The sequence below is a fragment of the Rhinolophus hipposideros genome, assembly GCF_964194185.1.
Source record: "Rhinolophus hipposideros genome assembly, chromosome: 4".
In the NCBI taxonomy this organism is placed as follows: Eukaryota; Metazoa; Chordata; class Mammalia; order Chiroptera; family Rhinolophidae; genus Rhinolophus; species Rhinolophus hipposideros.
The window spans coordinates 51,202,148-51,217,998 of NC_138050.1; the positions used below are offsets into that span (position 1 = coordinate 51,202,148).

The 15,851-nt window shown below is 50.7% G+C and overlaps 1 protein-coding gene across 1 annotated transcript in view; it reads left to right on the forward strand.

Moving 5' to 3' along the window:
• Positions 1-286: 286 nt before the first annotated feature.
• The window catches only part of GAS6 (growth arrest specific 6), a 44,847-nt gene continuing 29,282 nt past the window's right edge, over positions 287-15,851 (forward strand). The window contains exons 1-3 of the mRNA XM_081045904.1: positions 287-584; positions 844-1,010; positions 15,504-15,528. Of these exons, the coding sequence (XP_080902030.1) occupies positions 506-584; positions 844-1,010; positions 15,504-15,528 (271 nt within the window). The 5' untranslated portion in view covers positions 287-505. The remainder of the gene's footprint in view (positions 585-843; positions 1,011-15,503; positions 15,529-15,851) is intronic.

Sequence of the window (15,851 nt, forward strand, 5' to 3'; positions counted from 1 at the left end):
TTGGTCCCGTTGTACCTGGCTGTTATGTCTCCTGTCCTTTTACCCCATCCGAATGAACACAATCAATCGCCGGCTCGGGAGAAACTCCTCCGGGGCGCACGAGCTTCAGCGGCCCGCGAGTGGAGTCGCCACGCCCCGATGACCTGCTTCCCCTCCAATCTCTGATCTTCCCAGCAAAAACCTGCTCGGGCGCCGGGAGGCTGGTGGGAGCCGGCGGCCCCGCCCGCGCGGCGCGGCCCCGAGGCCGGTCCTGCCCCCGGCCGCGCGCCCCGCCCCGGCCACCCCCGGCCGCGCCGCGGCCTCCGCCCAGACCGGCTGCGCGCCCGCGGTGCAGCCGCCGCCGCGATGTGACCTTCAGAGCCGCCCGCACAGGATGACCGGAGCCCCCGCCCCGCGGCGCCCGCGGCTCGCCACGGCCTCCCGGGCGCTCTGACCGCGCGCTCCCGGCTGCCCGCCCGTCGCCCGTCCCCGGTCCGCGTCCCTGGCCCTTGGCCCGCTCCTCGCCATGCCGCCGCCGCCCGGACCTGCCACCGCCCTGGGCACCGCGCTGCTGCTGCTCCTGCTGGCCTCGGAGTCTGCGCACAGTGAGTACCGCGTGGGGGCCGCGGCGCCGGCCGGGTCGGGAGACCCTCCCTCCAAAGATCCCGCCCCCCCCGGGACAGGGCAGAGCCGGTGCCCGCACCCCCACCGGTCCCCGGGCGCCCCCGGCCGGTGCGCTCCCGCGGCCCCCGCGCCCCCGGGCCCGCGGCGGGGAGGACCGAGCGTGCGGGGCCCGGGCTAACGGCGTGTCCCGGCTCTCTCTTCGCCCCCTCCCCGCTGCGCCCTCCCGCCGCGTCGGTGCAGCCGTGATGCTGCGGGCGCGCGAGGCGGCTCAGTTCCTGCGGCCCAGGCAGCGCCGCGCCTACCAGGTCTTCGAGGAGGCCAAGCAGGGCCACCTGGAGAGGGAATGCGTCGAGGAGCTGTGCAGCAAGGAGGAGGCTCGGGAGGTGTTCGAGAACGACCCCGAGACGGTGAGCGCGGGGGCCGGGTGCGCCGGCAGTGCGCCGGGGAGGGGGCAGGTGTGCGCCGCGGCGGGGCCGGCCGGTCGCCTCGAGCGCTGTCCCTGCAGCACCGCGTTTCTGGGGACGTCCATCCATCGGTGCGCGCCCTGCGGGGGAGCCCCGGGGTTCCCCAGGCTCCCCGAGTCTACGGTGAGTCCCTCATGTGGGGGCCGCAAGTCACACGCTGAACTCTTAAATACGGAGACGTCGTGTTCCATCGTGAAAGGGCAAGGGTATAGGGGATCGGGATCCCGGCCCACCCTCGAGCGTCCTCCGCCCCTTTTGTGCCTCAATTCTCCGGGTGACCCCCAGGTGCTCTGCTTAGCTGGAGGCAGAAGCACATCGTTGAGCGGGGTCCTGTTGAGCCCCTGCAGTTAGTTCCCTTCATTATCAGGCCTCTAGAGGCAGCCACCGTAAAGGAAATACGCTATGTATGGCCCCTCCGCCAGAAGGCAAAAGAGAGGCCGTTTGTAAAATGTAAAAGAAATACCTTGGTTTAAAAACCCAGCTTCCTACCTCCCCTCCCCCTTAACTGTATTGGAGGTGAGGGGTGGGGCTGTCCAGGCTTCTTGAACCTCATGGAGAGGATGGAGGGTTTGCCAGAAAGAGGAATTGAAAGATGTGAGGGCTAGAATTGCTTGCAGTAGCAGGTCCTGAAATATGATTACAGGAATAGTGCTAGACCATATATTGGGGGGAGGTAGGATGGAGGGGAGGGGGCACAAAGTCAGGGGGACCTCAGGGGGAAAGTGGAAAAGCTCCCCCCCCCCCACACACACACGCACCAGCCCCTTTCAGCAAGGTGCTCCTTCAGAAGCAGCTGGTGACTCCAGGAGCCTGAGGGTGCTGGCGCTGGACTTATTTCTATTAATAATGTCCTTGGAGAATGTGGGCGCCAGGCAGCCAGCTGCAGAGAGCAGCTCAGGTGTGCACTTGGTCTGTGAGGAGCTGTGTGATCTTAAGGGACAGGAGATGTGTGAGAATATTTCTGGTGGTTGTGACCTGTGGGACCTAATGGAAGCCCTAGATATCTGTTACGGGGCAAATAACTTTGGAAAATGGAAGTGATAGAAATGGGGTGGACTTCCATTACGTCACTTTATACTGTGAGATCAGGGTGATTTCACAGCTGTTTGGGATTCTGTCAGATTTTTTGCTTTGAAAGAATTCCTCTGGAATGAAATAAATGTCACATGCAATAAACGAATGGCTCTGTGTGACTGATGTAGGCTTCCTTTGGACTTATATTTCTGATCGGTTGACTTGACAATCCCTTTTAAGTCCTCTTTCTGAAAACAGGCTTTAAAATGATTGACTCTTGTGTGCAGCTCTCTGGTATGGAAGCGTTATTTTCTCCCTTGTCACTGCTTTTAGTGTCAATAGCAACACACTTTCAAGCCTGTCATATGTAGCAGGTTTGCTAGTCTTTACTGACCCCACTGTTTCCCCGTTTCTTTAATGATGAATCCTGGTGACTCAGTGAATCACGCTCCTGCAGAGGATTTCTGAAGGTCCTAGCAGCAGGGCTGTGTGCCTGGCCACCCAAGGTCACTGCCTAGCTGTGCAATTGTATGACAGGTGCAGTGTTCTCTATCCCCATGCCTACTCTGGACTGTTGCTTGTGCAGAAAATGTGGGATGGGGCTTGCAGGCGACAAGAGTTGAGAGTAACAAGGCTGCCATCCACCCAACCAGCCCTTTCCCTGCCCCCGCCCCAGCTTACCAGGACAGAAAAACCCTGGCCCGGCTTTCCCTTGCTGTCTGGACATACTACACATTAACCACAGTGCCACTTTTCTCAGAATGTTTATCCTGTCTCTGATTGTAATTGCTGTTATGTGATAATTTTAACTTTATTTGCAAATGTATGGAGTGAAGATGAGAAAAAGAAAAGTGTTCCCGATCCCATAACTTGAACGTAACCCTTGTTCTTTCAGCGTGGGTCTGCGTGCAGGGACTTTGCTCTTCCCTGTGAGAGCTTGGCTTTCCCTCCCTTCCGAGGCATAGCCCAGTTGCTTTAAGGCTGTGGGTGGCGTCCTCTCTCACAGTCTGGTCCCATCAGGAGTTTGTAAACTCCTTTTCATATCAAAGCATTTTATAATTTTCTAGAATTCTATCCTCCTTCCCAACACCCACCCCCAAATAGTAAGTATTTTTGGTTATTTTTCAGCTTCCCAAGTTGGACTGGTACTTCTGTGTCTTCCCTCCCAGTCAGTTGGATTGCAAGCCCTTCATTTTAACTCGAACCTTGCATCTTGTGTAGACTGTTATATGGACCATGTGCTCTGTCTGGATTTGGCCCTTGGCTTGTTTTCATTTTCCCAGAGAGGCAGTGGAGAATGCTGAGAGGAGCCAGATTAGAGTTAGGGGTCAGGAGTCAGAGTTAGAGGCCATGGGGTTGATTTGAGTCCCAGCTGCTCTGGTAGACCAGTTGTCCAGTTCAATGTCCATATTTTCCATTTCATCCAACTCCTTGCTTTGGGGAGATCCATGCTCCCTGGGGTGGAGAGACCCTCCAAATACAATTCATTGCTAATGTAGCAGAGTTCCTGTGCTCCAAAAAGTTTAGGGCTCTCACTAGGAAATATTTATTTCTTGTTCCAAATGTAGCTCATTTTGCATTTTTTTTTTATATTGAGGCTGATGGAGTGACCCAGGATGGTGACCACTGACCTTATTTAGTTTAAGAAGTGCCCGGGACCCGGCTGTGTGACTGCCACAGGACCTCGAGGGCCACAGTGCACTAATATGAATGGCTGCCCCAGAATTGGTGTTTCTTGAATTGTAACCACCTGACTGTTTCATAGTGGTGCTTGTAGGAGATGCCAGTGCTCACAGACCAGGGCCACCTTCACGGCTGATTCCACCTGCCCCGTCTGACTGTCTGCCAGGCTAGGAGGCTGGAAGTGACTGGCCTGTTCTCAATGTCAGGCCCAGTTGTAGACACACCCTTGCCCAGCTTTGGCTCTACCTTTGGTGAAGTTTACAGCACTTCTCTTTCCTGCTGTACTACCTCTCCTGTTGCCATTCCTGGGACTCTGGGGGTACCCTGGGAGAGGAAGCCCCAGGGAGGGACTGGGAGAGCTGGGGGCGGGGGCTTGGGCAGCTGCATGCAGCTCTATGGGCTGCAAATCCCCTTTCTGAAATTTGGAGGTTTGTGTTTGTTGAGCATGCGCTCTGTGTTGGGTGGGCTCTGGGTCTTCCTTTCTGCTCGGGATCTTTCCAAACTGGGCTGTCTTCCTCTTTGTGGGGAGGGAAGGTGCCTAACTTTTAAAGCTCTTCTCCTTTTAGCAGTTAGCTATTAGCACAATTCCTGAGGTTATCGCACACTTGTGCTAGAAAGGAAGGGAACCTGTGTGGGGTGGGGTGGGGCTGGTGGTGCCTTCTTGAATCTCACATCTTGGCCACCAGCTTCCTTCCTGGGGGCACATGATCTCCTTCTGGCATGGAGGGGCCAAATGGTCTCTCACCCACATTCTTTCAGGCTCCAGGGGAGTGCCCCAGGCTACCCATGGTTGCCACTGCTAATCCCTGTCCCTCCTCTCCAGAGTCCAAGGGGTGATTACATTCCCTCCTTATCTTGTTTCCTTTTATGTTATTCTCTCTTCCTGGTATTTCCCTCTCCCTTGCTTGTCCACCTTCTGGGACCGTGGGTTGTGGGTCGTCAATTCCCCAGCTGTCTCTGCTGGGATTCTCCTGAGTTCTTCTGAAAGCTTACCCAGGCCAGCCCAGAAGAGTCACCTTTCTACTTAAATTCTTTAAGGCAAGTGGGTTCCAGACACTTTAAAGACACCATCTCAGTAATTATGTTTTGCTTCTGGAAAGCATTCTGGATGAAAGTTTACCCCTGCCTGACCTGTTGCCCAGGTACATGTCACCACCTGGCAACACCTGGTGCTTGGCTCCTGTGGCTAAGCCATGGCGCTGATAGGAAAACAATTCCAGGCTGCAGTTTTTGACCCCACCACCTGGTTTCATTTGAGATACAAACAACAATAATTACAATATTAGTAACTGGCTGGTGATACACCCTGAGAAGTCACAGCATGCATGGCCACTGGCTCATGTTGGAGGGCGTCTCTCCCACCCCCGTGTCTCTCTGTCTCTGTCTCTCTCTACATATATATATGCCTCTCACCCTCTTTGTCTCTGCCGCCATCTCTGTCTCCTCCACCCCATTCCCCCCGTTCCAGCTCTCGCAGACATAGCGGACCCAGCTGTGGTGATGGGTTCTCTACTTCAGAGAGTTTAGGGGTACAGTCAGTTTCAGAGCCCTACGGTGCTGCTGGCCTTGTCTTGAACTGCGTCTGCCCTCCAAGGACACCCATCTTCCTGAGGTTCCTGATTATTTGGGGGCAGCTTGGATAGGAGTACCCCCTACAGAGGTGAAAACCCCTCCCTCAAATCTTGCCTTTCTAGGGTGGCCTCAGGGGTCTCATGGGAGCAGAAGTGGGCGCTGCAGGAGGGTGGGGAGGGAGGAGGAGGACCTTGTCACTCCCAGTGACTTTTCTGTGCAATGCAGGTCCCCTGGCTGGAGTGGTGACACTTTGGCTGTGTCACCTCCAGGATACCTACTGCCCACCTGCCCCCAACACCCTACTCTGCCTTGATAGTAACCCTCTCAGAACACACACAGACATGCCTACATACACTCAGTCACACACACAGATGTCTACGCATACACGGTCATGCACCCACACATACACAGACACACTCAGACACAGTCACAGGCCACACAGACACATAGCACACATACAGACACACACAGTCACACACGCACACATACACAGACACGTATGCTCATACCCTTCTCGCTGCGACTTTGAGGTCCAGTAAGAAGCGAGTCCAGGTCCCTCGCCTTGTGTAGGCCCAGCCCCTGCCCCTTGCCCAGGGTTCTGTCTCTAGGGGAGCCAGGGGAAGTGGCTCTGCTCCCACTGACTACTGGAGGCCAAGGCCTCCCCTCCTGGGGCCTCTTCCATTTGGGCTTTTGCCACTGGAAGCCTGAGAAGGTCCTCACAGGGGATGGGTCTCTGAATTGTTGTTCGACCGGTTATGCTTTCCTCAGAGTTGGCTCCTACACAGCTCAGAGGCCCACAGATGGCTGGTTAGACCAGGGCCAGCACCCAGAGGTTCCCAGCATCCAGCCTGCCACTCCCCCAGGAGTGGGCCTTGAGCAAGAGGCAAACCCTGTCTGGCTCCTCCGGTCACCTTTTGTTGTCCCTGTGTCTACCTATGTGTCTGTTTAATCCTAGGAGGCTGCAGGGACTTAGAGCCAGGCTCTCCAGCATAATAACATGCCAGGCTCTATAAATTACACCTCATCCTCGCCAGTGGGCTCAACATCTGCAGAAAACCAATTAAAGACATTTCGAGAAGCACTGAACGCCTGCCTTTGTTATTTAGGAACAAAACACCCTTTTAAGAAGCTGATTCTTAGGGCCTGTGTCTTGAGATTCCAAGTAGCTGGGGCCAGGACATTCCAAACACTTCCTAGGTTATTAGGCTCCAGCACCGCTGGCAGATGTCCGAATTTCTTCATGCTTTGTTTTCCCCTTGTTTTCCTAAGGTCAAAATTGGGAGCTGTTTCTGTAATGCACAGAGTTGTTATGGCTTGAGGGTTAGTGTTTGATATTGGAAATGGTCTGTACTTCTTCAATAGTTATTATAGTCTAATGATTTTATTGTAAACCTGGCACATATTCCTTGTAAAATTTTAACCCTGACAGAGTAGTTCATTAAAACTTTAAGTTAATTTTTAAAGCAGCGTGGCAAGTGGAAGAAGTTGTGAATGACATCAGTGCTTTATTTCCCTCTGACAAAGGCACAGATCTGCTTTGCTGATTATACTGATTAAAAATATAATATTCAGGAGCAATAGTAACATGTTACTGTCATACTTCTTAATAGCATACTTGTTTTCTTGGACTTTTTTTTTTCAAATTGTAGGTGAAATGTCTATCCAGTATTAGTGCCCATGATAATAAAATACATTTTCCCTCCACATCTGTCCCCCAAACCTACCATTGAGACCAGTTTTGTGAGGACCTCTTCTTGGAATGTTGTAATCCATGGAAATCCCACAGCTGGTCTCTGCCAGCTCCTGGGGGTGGGCTTGTGCTGGTCGCTGACCTGGCTTCCACACTCCACCACATGGGGCCCCCCGGAGGCCGGGCTGGGGCCATCTGCCCGGGATGCTTGGTGTGTGACTGGCGGCTACAGGTGCAGCTCCCTGGAACCTTCTACTGTGGATACACGTTTCTTTAGTGTGATGCTTCAGAATGAAATGGAAGAACGTGCTTAGGAGGTTCCTCTTGGCAGTTGTTAGGGGGCCGAGGCAGGAATGTGGGTTTGTGCTTCCCGCTTGCCTCCTTGGGTAGCAAGCTCCTCAACTTCAAAGGCAACTCCGCTGTTTGTGATGTAGGAATCTGTTGCCTGGGTCTGCCCTGCGTACTCGCCACAGCCATAGTTGTCAGATGCATTCTCTGAGTTACTCCTTGGCCATTCCACGTTTATCCTATGCTGGCTGGGTATTAAGCCCAGGCACGCTATGGTTTCGCACGGATCCAAGAGGGAACCAAAATGCACTTCAACTTCCCTTTCGTAAGCCAGGAACAAACTAGAATTTTGCAATAACATTTGTGGCGGGTAAGAGTCTTAGGCATCATTTCATGTTAGGCACTCTCGTGAAACGGAGGCTCAGAAATATATTTAGGGACTTGTTCAAGTTAGCTCTGTAGTGGGAGGGCTTGGATGGAAACACAGACGCCCAAACTCAACTCTAACGTGTAAATACTGAAGAGATTGAGAATTCTGGTGATAAGCATGGGTCCAAAGGAAGTATCACCCACTCGATAGTGATACCTGGGAAAAGTACCTTTGCCCAAAAGGTTGTCCCTGAGCCCTTGATGGTTTAATGGCTAAATTATTAATCCTGATCTCTGTCGAGTATTTTATGTTTTTGTTTTGCATGATGAGAAAACACATTATTTTGTTTTTTCCAAAGAAATATAAAAAGAGAAGTGTAACCTTGCATTTGTGATGTGAGCATGTCTTCCCTGGTACTTGCCCAGTTTTCCCAAAGAGGGAGGCCGAGTTCTCTTGTAGCCCAGCCCTGTGCCATCCAGGGGGTGAAGGAGGAGGGCAGGTGCTCATGGGGTTTGTTCCTCCAGCGCCGCAAAGCCTGCACTTCCCACCTCACTCTCTTCTGTTTCTGTTTCTCGTCTGTCTCTTCCTCCTCAGACTGGCTTTTTTCATCTTTCCTCATTTTGGTCAATGTTGCTATTCAATCTCCCAGGCCTGGGGTGACAGCAGACTGTCTGCTCTGCTCTTCCATCCCCCTCCCACCATTGCCTGTAACCAGTGGCCTTGTCATAAGGCCTCCTGGCATCTCTCTTAGTTGTCACTTCCATGACAGCCCATGGCCATCCCTGACTGGCCTCTATCTGTCCCCGTTCACTCTGCCAAACAACCGAGCACAGTCTTCCCCTCACAAGCTTTGGAATCAAGCCCAAACCTCTCAGCCAGGCCTGTTGAGGCATGGTGCCCTTTCCCAGCCCTGAGATCACACAAGCCTCTTCCCTGCCCAGAACAGACTGGATTTCCCGCTCTGTTCCTTTGCTCCAGCCAAACTCATGGTTGAATGTATTCTACGCACAGGCACCCTGCTTGGGGCTGCGGGGGGGCGTGGTCTTTGACTCTGGCAGATGGACAGCGTCTCAGCAGCCAGGGCAACTGCTAGCACTCTCCAAGGCCCAGCCGCCACATGTCAGCTGGAGACAGGAGCATGCATCTATGTGATTCCATGAGGATGACGTAAGGGAAGGAGGTGCAGTTGTTTTCTCATTGCTTCTGTAACACATCAGCACTAACTTACAGTTTTGGATGTCAGAAATCTGAAATGGATCTCCCAGGGCTAAAACCAAGGTATCCACCAGGCTGCTCCCTTCTGAGGTTCCAGGGGAGAATCCATTCCCTACTTTTCAGCTTCTAGAGGCACCACATGCCCCGGGTCACAGCCCCTCCTCCACCTCCATAGCCAGCAAGTTCGGCATTTCTTTTCCCTTTGCCATTTCTGGTTCTCTCTCTGCCTTCCTCTCCCACGTGTAAGGACAGTATAGCCATAGTTGGAGTCAAGTTCTGTTAGTTCACCTATGTAAACTTCATTTCCCCAGTAAGAACGTGGCCGGCCTAGCAGGCAGGGCCCACCACTGAGCCGGGATCAGTGAGGGTTTGGAGATTCCTGCTCTTACCTGAGAGCGCGTCTTCCTCACTCAGTGAGTGACATCACTGCTTTTGGCCTTGAGAACCAAGGAGTCTGCTGAGCAAAGCAGTGATGGTCAGCCAGTGCTGTGGAAAGTGAGAGGCCAGCAGCCCTTTGAGGCCTTTGCCAGGAGAGCCATGAATACAGCAAGAGAGGTCATTGAAAGTGACTCCACTTATAAACAAGATCATGTTACACAGTGAGTATAAACATGAATCTTGAGAAATGACACTGTAAATTGTAAAAAGAAATTTAGTCCATCTCATGCTTTATAAAATTTGGATTATAAATACACTAAATTTTTAGAACAAAGACAGATTGAATTAAGTATTTGGGGAAGGGAAGGGCATAATTTTTCCCAAAACAAGAACGATTTTTAGAAAGCCAACATTTTTCTTACTACTATGTTTCCCCGAAAATAAGACCTAGCCGGACCATCAGCTCTAAGCGTCTTTTGGAGCAAAAATTAATATAAGACCCGTTCTTATTTGAATATAATATAAGACCCCATCTTATATAACATAGGACCAGGTATAATTTAATATGTAATATAATACCCGGTCTTATATGAATTTTTGCTCCAAAAGACGCATTAGAGCTGATGGTCCAGCTGGGTCTTATTACGGGGAAACGGGATATAAGCCTTGACCTGCCTATCCCGGTCACACTGTGTGCGCTGAGTACAAGCGAATGGCTATGGGAAAGAGGGGGTGCCTGCAGCTTTGGACTTCACAGAGTGTGCACAGCTGGCCCCTGGAGTCAGTGACGGGGGGTTTCTTCCAGCTTTCATCTCTGCGACTCAGTGATAACACCCAAGGTTTTTCTCAGTAGGAGCTCCGCCAACAAACATGCACTTCAGTATCTGAAGGAGGAGGAGAAACATCATGGCCTTGCACAGTGTCTTTGGGGCCTGACCTCCTTGTGGGCTGGCCCTGGGGTCCCCTGGGCTGTGACCGGTGCTAGGGGAGCCCCAGTGGCCCCTGTCCTGGAAAGCCGCCCAGTGAGGGCAGCGACGACCAGTTTCCTTCGGTCTTGTGGAGTTCTTAAGCAGGCACCTAGTTTGGAGAATCTAGGAAACGAATTTGCGAGGAAGGAAAGAAGGATTTTGTATGAGCCATGCCGGAAAACCACATGCAGAGCTGACTAATGCCAGCCTCAAGGATTAAGAACACTTAGGGGTCTGTGGACTGAGGGAGCCTGCGCTTATCCATCTGTAGGAAGAAATATCTTCGAGAGCTGTTTTGAAAATAGCAAGACCACAGTTTTGAGTTCATCAAAGCTCTTAGAAAGCAAAAGCCTCAGTAATGGCCATTCAAGCTGACATGACTTTGACAAGCTTTCCCCTGAGAAGTCAAGTGTGCTAGCAAGACAGCATTATGGTCAAAGGGCTAGGCAATTCTCTTGACCATTTCCCATAGAAAACACCTTACATTTGTGTCCTGTCAATGCACAAAGTTATAGTGATCCCCGTCTCGGTCTACTTTGTCAAATCGTATAAAGATTTTTGGAAACAAAATTTCAGGCAGTTATTTATTAAAGAAAGTGATCAATGCTTAGTTTACTGTTTGGAAAGTAGCTACCATTTGTTCTACGGTAATGTATGACTCGTGGTATATTGTGTGACTCTAGATAGACGTCCTAGATATCCTATGCCAAACAGATTGGTGCCCAGATAACATTGATGTGCTTCCAAGGCAGTTTCCACATTGATTAACCCCCGGGAGGTCTCATGGCAGTGCTGGGAGTGAGCCTTCTTTGAATCCATTTATGCCTCAGAAGGCAGGAATTGAGGGCAGTTATGTAAAGGTGGGTGACAGCGTCAGAGCTAAAGCCATCTTTAATTCCACTCGGTCACCCCATCCCTGCAGGGACATTGCCACCTCGGAGGAGCTGAAAGAGTTAGATTTGTACATGAAGTTATTTAGTGGCCCCAAGTCACAGAACCTTCTAAGCTGCCTGTGGTCCTTGTTTGTAAGTCAGAGGAGGATGATTCCCATCAGTTCCATACTGTATGAGCCCAGATATGTTTCCGTCTTGATAACGTACATTTCGATAGACTGGGCTCGTGTGATTTTTGACCGTTTTTGGAAGCTGCTGTCAGAGCAGAGTCTGGTAGAGAGACCACCAGCCCCTCCCCAGGGAGGGTGCCCAGGGAAAGTGCCCCTAGAAGGGCCTGTGGAGGGGGTTCTGGGGCTGAGAGCTGGCTGGGCAGGCTGCCTGCGAGGACAGCTGCACAGGGTCACCAGCTGTTTCTGGAGCTGGATTCCAGGACCCACCACCCTGCAGTGGGGCAGGGGGGGTGCCTGCGGGTGGCTGGGTCCACAGTTCTTGGTGACTCTGCTGGTGGGCAGGGTGGGCAGCTCCCTGCTGCTCTTGACCTTTGCCATGCGGGGGGCTCTGGAGGCACAGACCCCGCCAGGCAGAAGGCTCCTGGTGGTCAGCACAGGGCAAAGGCTGGTGGGAAGTTCTGTACAGAAATGGGAATTCTCAAGGATGCCACCAAATTTGCTCTCCTTTCCTGCTCTCTGTATTAGTCAGGCAACCATTTGGGTGACAGTAATTAGGGAGCAAAGACAGAGGAGGTCCGTTCATGGAAACACTCTTCTGTAGTTTCTGAACAAATGGCTGGCCCTCGCTTTAGACCCAAGTGGACCAAGCCTGTCCTTAGACTTCGCCCCTCGAAGGCACAGCGGGCACAGGCTTCCCAGGTTTACAAACCCGCAGGGGACAGGAGTGCCGTGGAACGGCATCGGAGGAGAGGCTGCAGTTGTTGGTGGTGCTGAGCTCAGTTCACACAGGGATGTTTCCAGCAGGAGGGTTCCTGGCCAAGACCAGTGCCCTGAGCCTCCTGAAGCCAGGCGTTCTCCCACGGGGCTCTGTGCGCTGCGCAGAGCTGCTTCGTGTGTGGGCAGTCCCTACTCAGGTGACTGTTCAGTGGTTGAATCTTACATGCACTGTGTCTAGTTGACACTTGGAAGTATAGGGACCTCGGCGTGAACCACAGAAGGAAAGTTAGGTAAATGTCAGTTACGAGCAAGAATCTAAGTTTTAAAAACACATTGGCAGTTTGTAAGATTGAGGAACCATGATACTGATACTTCCATATTTTGAAAGAGATGAGCTGAGAACATTGATTTAGTTATTTCTCCCAGGATACTTATCTATGTTATAAGTAAAATTAAGACTCTAGTGCGTGTGGTAACAGATGATGACTAGGCTTAGTGTGGTATCACAGTGTGGTATAGAAATGTTGAGTCATTGTATTGTGCACCTGAAACTAATGTAATGTTATATGCCAACTACACTTAAAAAAAAAAAATCCAGTGCTTTGTCCAACTCAGTGAAAATTGTAGGACCCTCTGTTTGCCTGCTCATTCATTCACCCACCATCCATTCACACCTTCAGTTATCTGTCCATCCGTTCACTCATTCTTCCATCCATTTATTTATTCTCCCAGGCATCCATTCATCCATCCACAGGTCCCGCCATGGTTCCTAATGCCAGGATGGTGAGCACCAGGCTGGGTACTGAGCAGATAGGTGTTGTCCTTCTCTTCGGGTGTCAGATCTCAGTTTAGAGGCCTCAGGTTTTGCTCACTTCTTTCTATCTTTAGCTGTTTAAGCAAAGTAGACGCAAACCCCTGGGCAAAAAAACAATTGCCAGATGACAAATGGCTCCATTTCCAGCCCAGGTGGTCCCGCCCTCCTGCTGGCCTGCCTCTCCCCTGCTCCTTGCCCTCACACAAGCCCACAACCCAGGCCTTGCTCTTCAAGGGGTAAGGAAAACAGAGGGTCTGTACGTAGGTGACTGATCCCTGGCTCTGAATGTTTCCTCTGCTCCATGGATCCCCATGGGATACTGCTCGTAAGAGTCCACCTGCTCTGTGGGCCTCAGGCCAAGGTTGACGACCTGTGATACGAGAGGGGCTGGCTCTGGGTTTTGTGTTTAGTGCCTTTATTCACGGTGATTTCCATGGGCCCTCCTCTTTGGTCAGAACTTTGAATGACTCTTGGGAATGTCTCTCTTGGGAGAGTGTGCAGCCCTTTTAAGTGTATTTGTTTTTATTCAGGGGTAACTATCTCTCCCCTAGATTATCAGGCAAATTAGCACGTTTTGTGCCCCTTCCTCTACCCCAAAATAAATCAAGCATACAAATTAAGACAAATTGTCACCAGGTTATGACTCTGTGGTTTCAGAAATCACACTCCCATAGGTGTGTTTAACTGAAGTGGAGATGAACATGGTTTTTCTATTAGTAATGCTTTTTTACAACAGTAGAACTCATTATTAAAACATACTACACATAACTATAAACTAGTCATGATTTTGAAAAATATAATACACCTTTCTGGAAAGTTGGTTATATTATATATAATTGGATACTTTACTCATTGTTCTTTATTGTCTTCAATCCTTTCTTAGTGTAATTCTTGGTTTCCTAAACCTGAGTGGATAGTTTCTGCATTTATTCTAAACCCTTTATTTCAGAACCCAAACCTTCCCTTTATGACAAAGCCCTGTGACCTTTGTTCTCCCAGAAAGGTGTCCCTACCCACTTCCACTCAGTGAAGGAGGCAGCAGGCCTCCGAGAGGTTTCACCAGAGTGCACCTGGCCTAGCCTGCCTTTCCCGTGGTCAGACTTGTCGAGTCCATGACATGAAGCAGGAGAAAGAAATGCAACCAGGCATGTCAGGGGCCTCTGAATGCTGGCAAGAGCGGGGCAGGGGGCCATCCCCTTCCTGATGTTATAACTGACTTCCAAACCTGGCGTCTTTGTCACATGTGCCCTGAATGTCACTTTCTCAACTGTCACACAAGCTGAAACACCAAACTTGCTCTCAGCATTACTTATCTTTTAAAGGAGTTAAGAGGGGTTTTTCTGTTTGTTTTTTAAATCACACCTTTACTAGAACATTACTTTCTACAAACACATTTGAGTGCATCTTAGCAAAGTGTTCCCACCATCACCAAGAACTCTCATTTCTCATAAGAGGTATCACCTGCCCAGGCTCTTTCACAAACAGCAGAGAGGGGGCATCTGGCCAAGTGTGCGAAGATGACAAATGAAGCTGTGCCAGACCCAGCGTATGAAGCTGGCAAATGTGTGGAAGAATGGCGCCCTGTGTGGGTTGCCCAGGGGGCACCTCTGCCTATCACTCTGCAAATGCAGCACACCAGCTCCCAATCATGTTCTGTCAGGGCAGTGTGCCATTGGGAGCCCTTTCCAGCTTCTAGCTCAGTCAAACTCCACCACCCATGTTGAGCCTCGATTTCCTCATCTGTGATAATGGGTTAATCACAAAGACCTTCCTTGGAGGTGGTTGTGAAAATCAAATGAAATAATGTAAAAATGTAGAATAATGCCATCAGGTAGTTGACACCCAACGTCTAGTGTCTGCCCGTTGCTTAGTCATTTGATTCAATTAATGGGAATAATTAGAGCCAAAGTGCTCCATGATTAGCCCTAGGGGAAGATCAGAGTGGACAGTAGTGGAGTCTATTTTAACCAACCCATGGCCTGGGGGCTGGGGCTGGGGCTGGGGCCACAGAATGCTGAAGGGCTGCCTGCTGGCCCCTGCTGCTGGTCAGGAGAGGCAGGTGGTTCTAGTTGACAGTCAGCCCCTTGTGCAGTGCAGACCTCTCACTGTGCAATCACGAATGAAAAGACCCCTTGCTTCTATCCTCCCTCCGTACCACTTCACCCAGCACCACTTTTACAAACACAGTAAATGCAAATCAGTGCCCACGTGCTGATAGTCACACAAAGGTTTCCACATTGCTGTGAGCACTCCTCCATCAAAGGACTAGGACTTGGTTTTTATTTGCCTAGTTCTCATGCTCCTACAAGGTATTATGAGCAGCACTTTCTAAGTCGCTCTAAACGACATTTGCTGTTGCTGGTTACGAAAGTCTAATCACGACAATGACTTTGCAAACGTCCTCCTCTAGAAGCGGCCTGGGCTGTCCCCTCTCACTTCCTTTCCTCGTGCTAGGAAGTGGCTTTCTGAGTGGTTCTCACCCTGCTGACCCTGTTACTGAGCCAGCTGTGGATAAATTCTCCATTGACCTCAAACACCTGCCTCTCCTGAGGTTTTTATCTACTGGGGAAGAAAAACGAAGTTCGATGAACCAGCTGCTCATTGTGGTGTGTAGAAAGCCTCATATGGTGCCAGTAAACTATTGCTCTTTTTCTTTTTCCACAGGAATATTTTTATCCAAGATACTTAGGTAAGTTTAAAGCACTGCTTCCCTAAGTTGTCATAAAGGCATAGTTGGAAGAGACACGTATGTGTTACATGCCAGAAACATTTGGTCAAAAGCTCATTACCAAATGAATCCTGGAGGGAAGGTTGTTTAGTCAATCACAGTGAATTTGGAACTATCCAGAGCACACAGTTCAAGACACTTGTTTGTGTTTTTTACACGATTATGATCTGTATTAACCGCAATTCATTGCCATTATCTGCAAACCTCCTGCCCTTATTTCAAGCATAGCTCGTTATTTGGGAAAATGACTAGTTTAGTCATTCTCAGACTTTTTGATCTCAGCA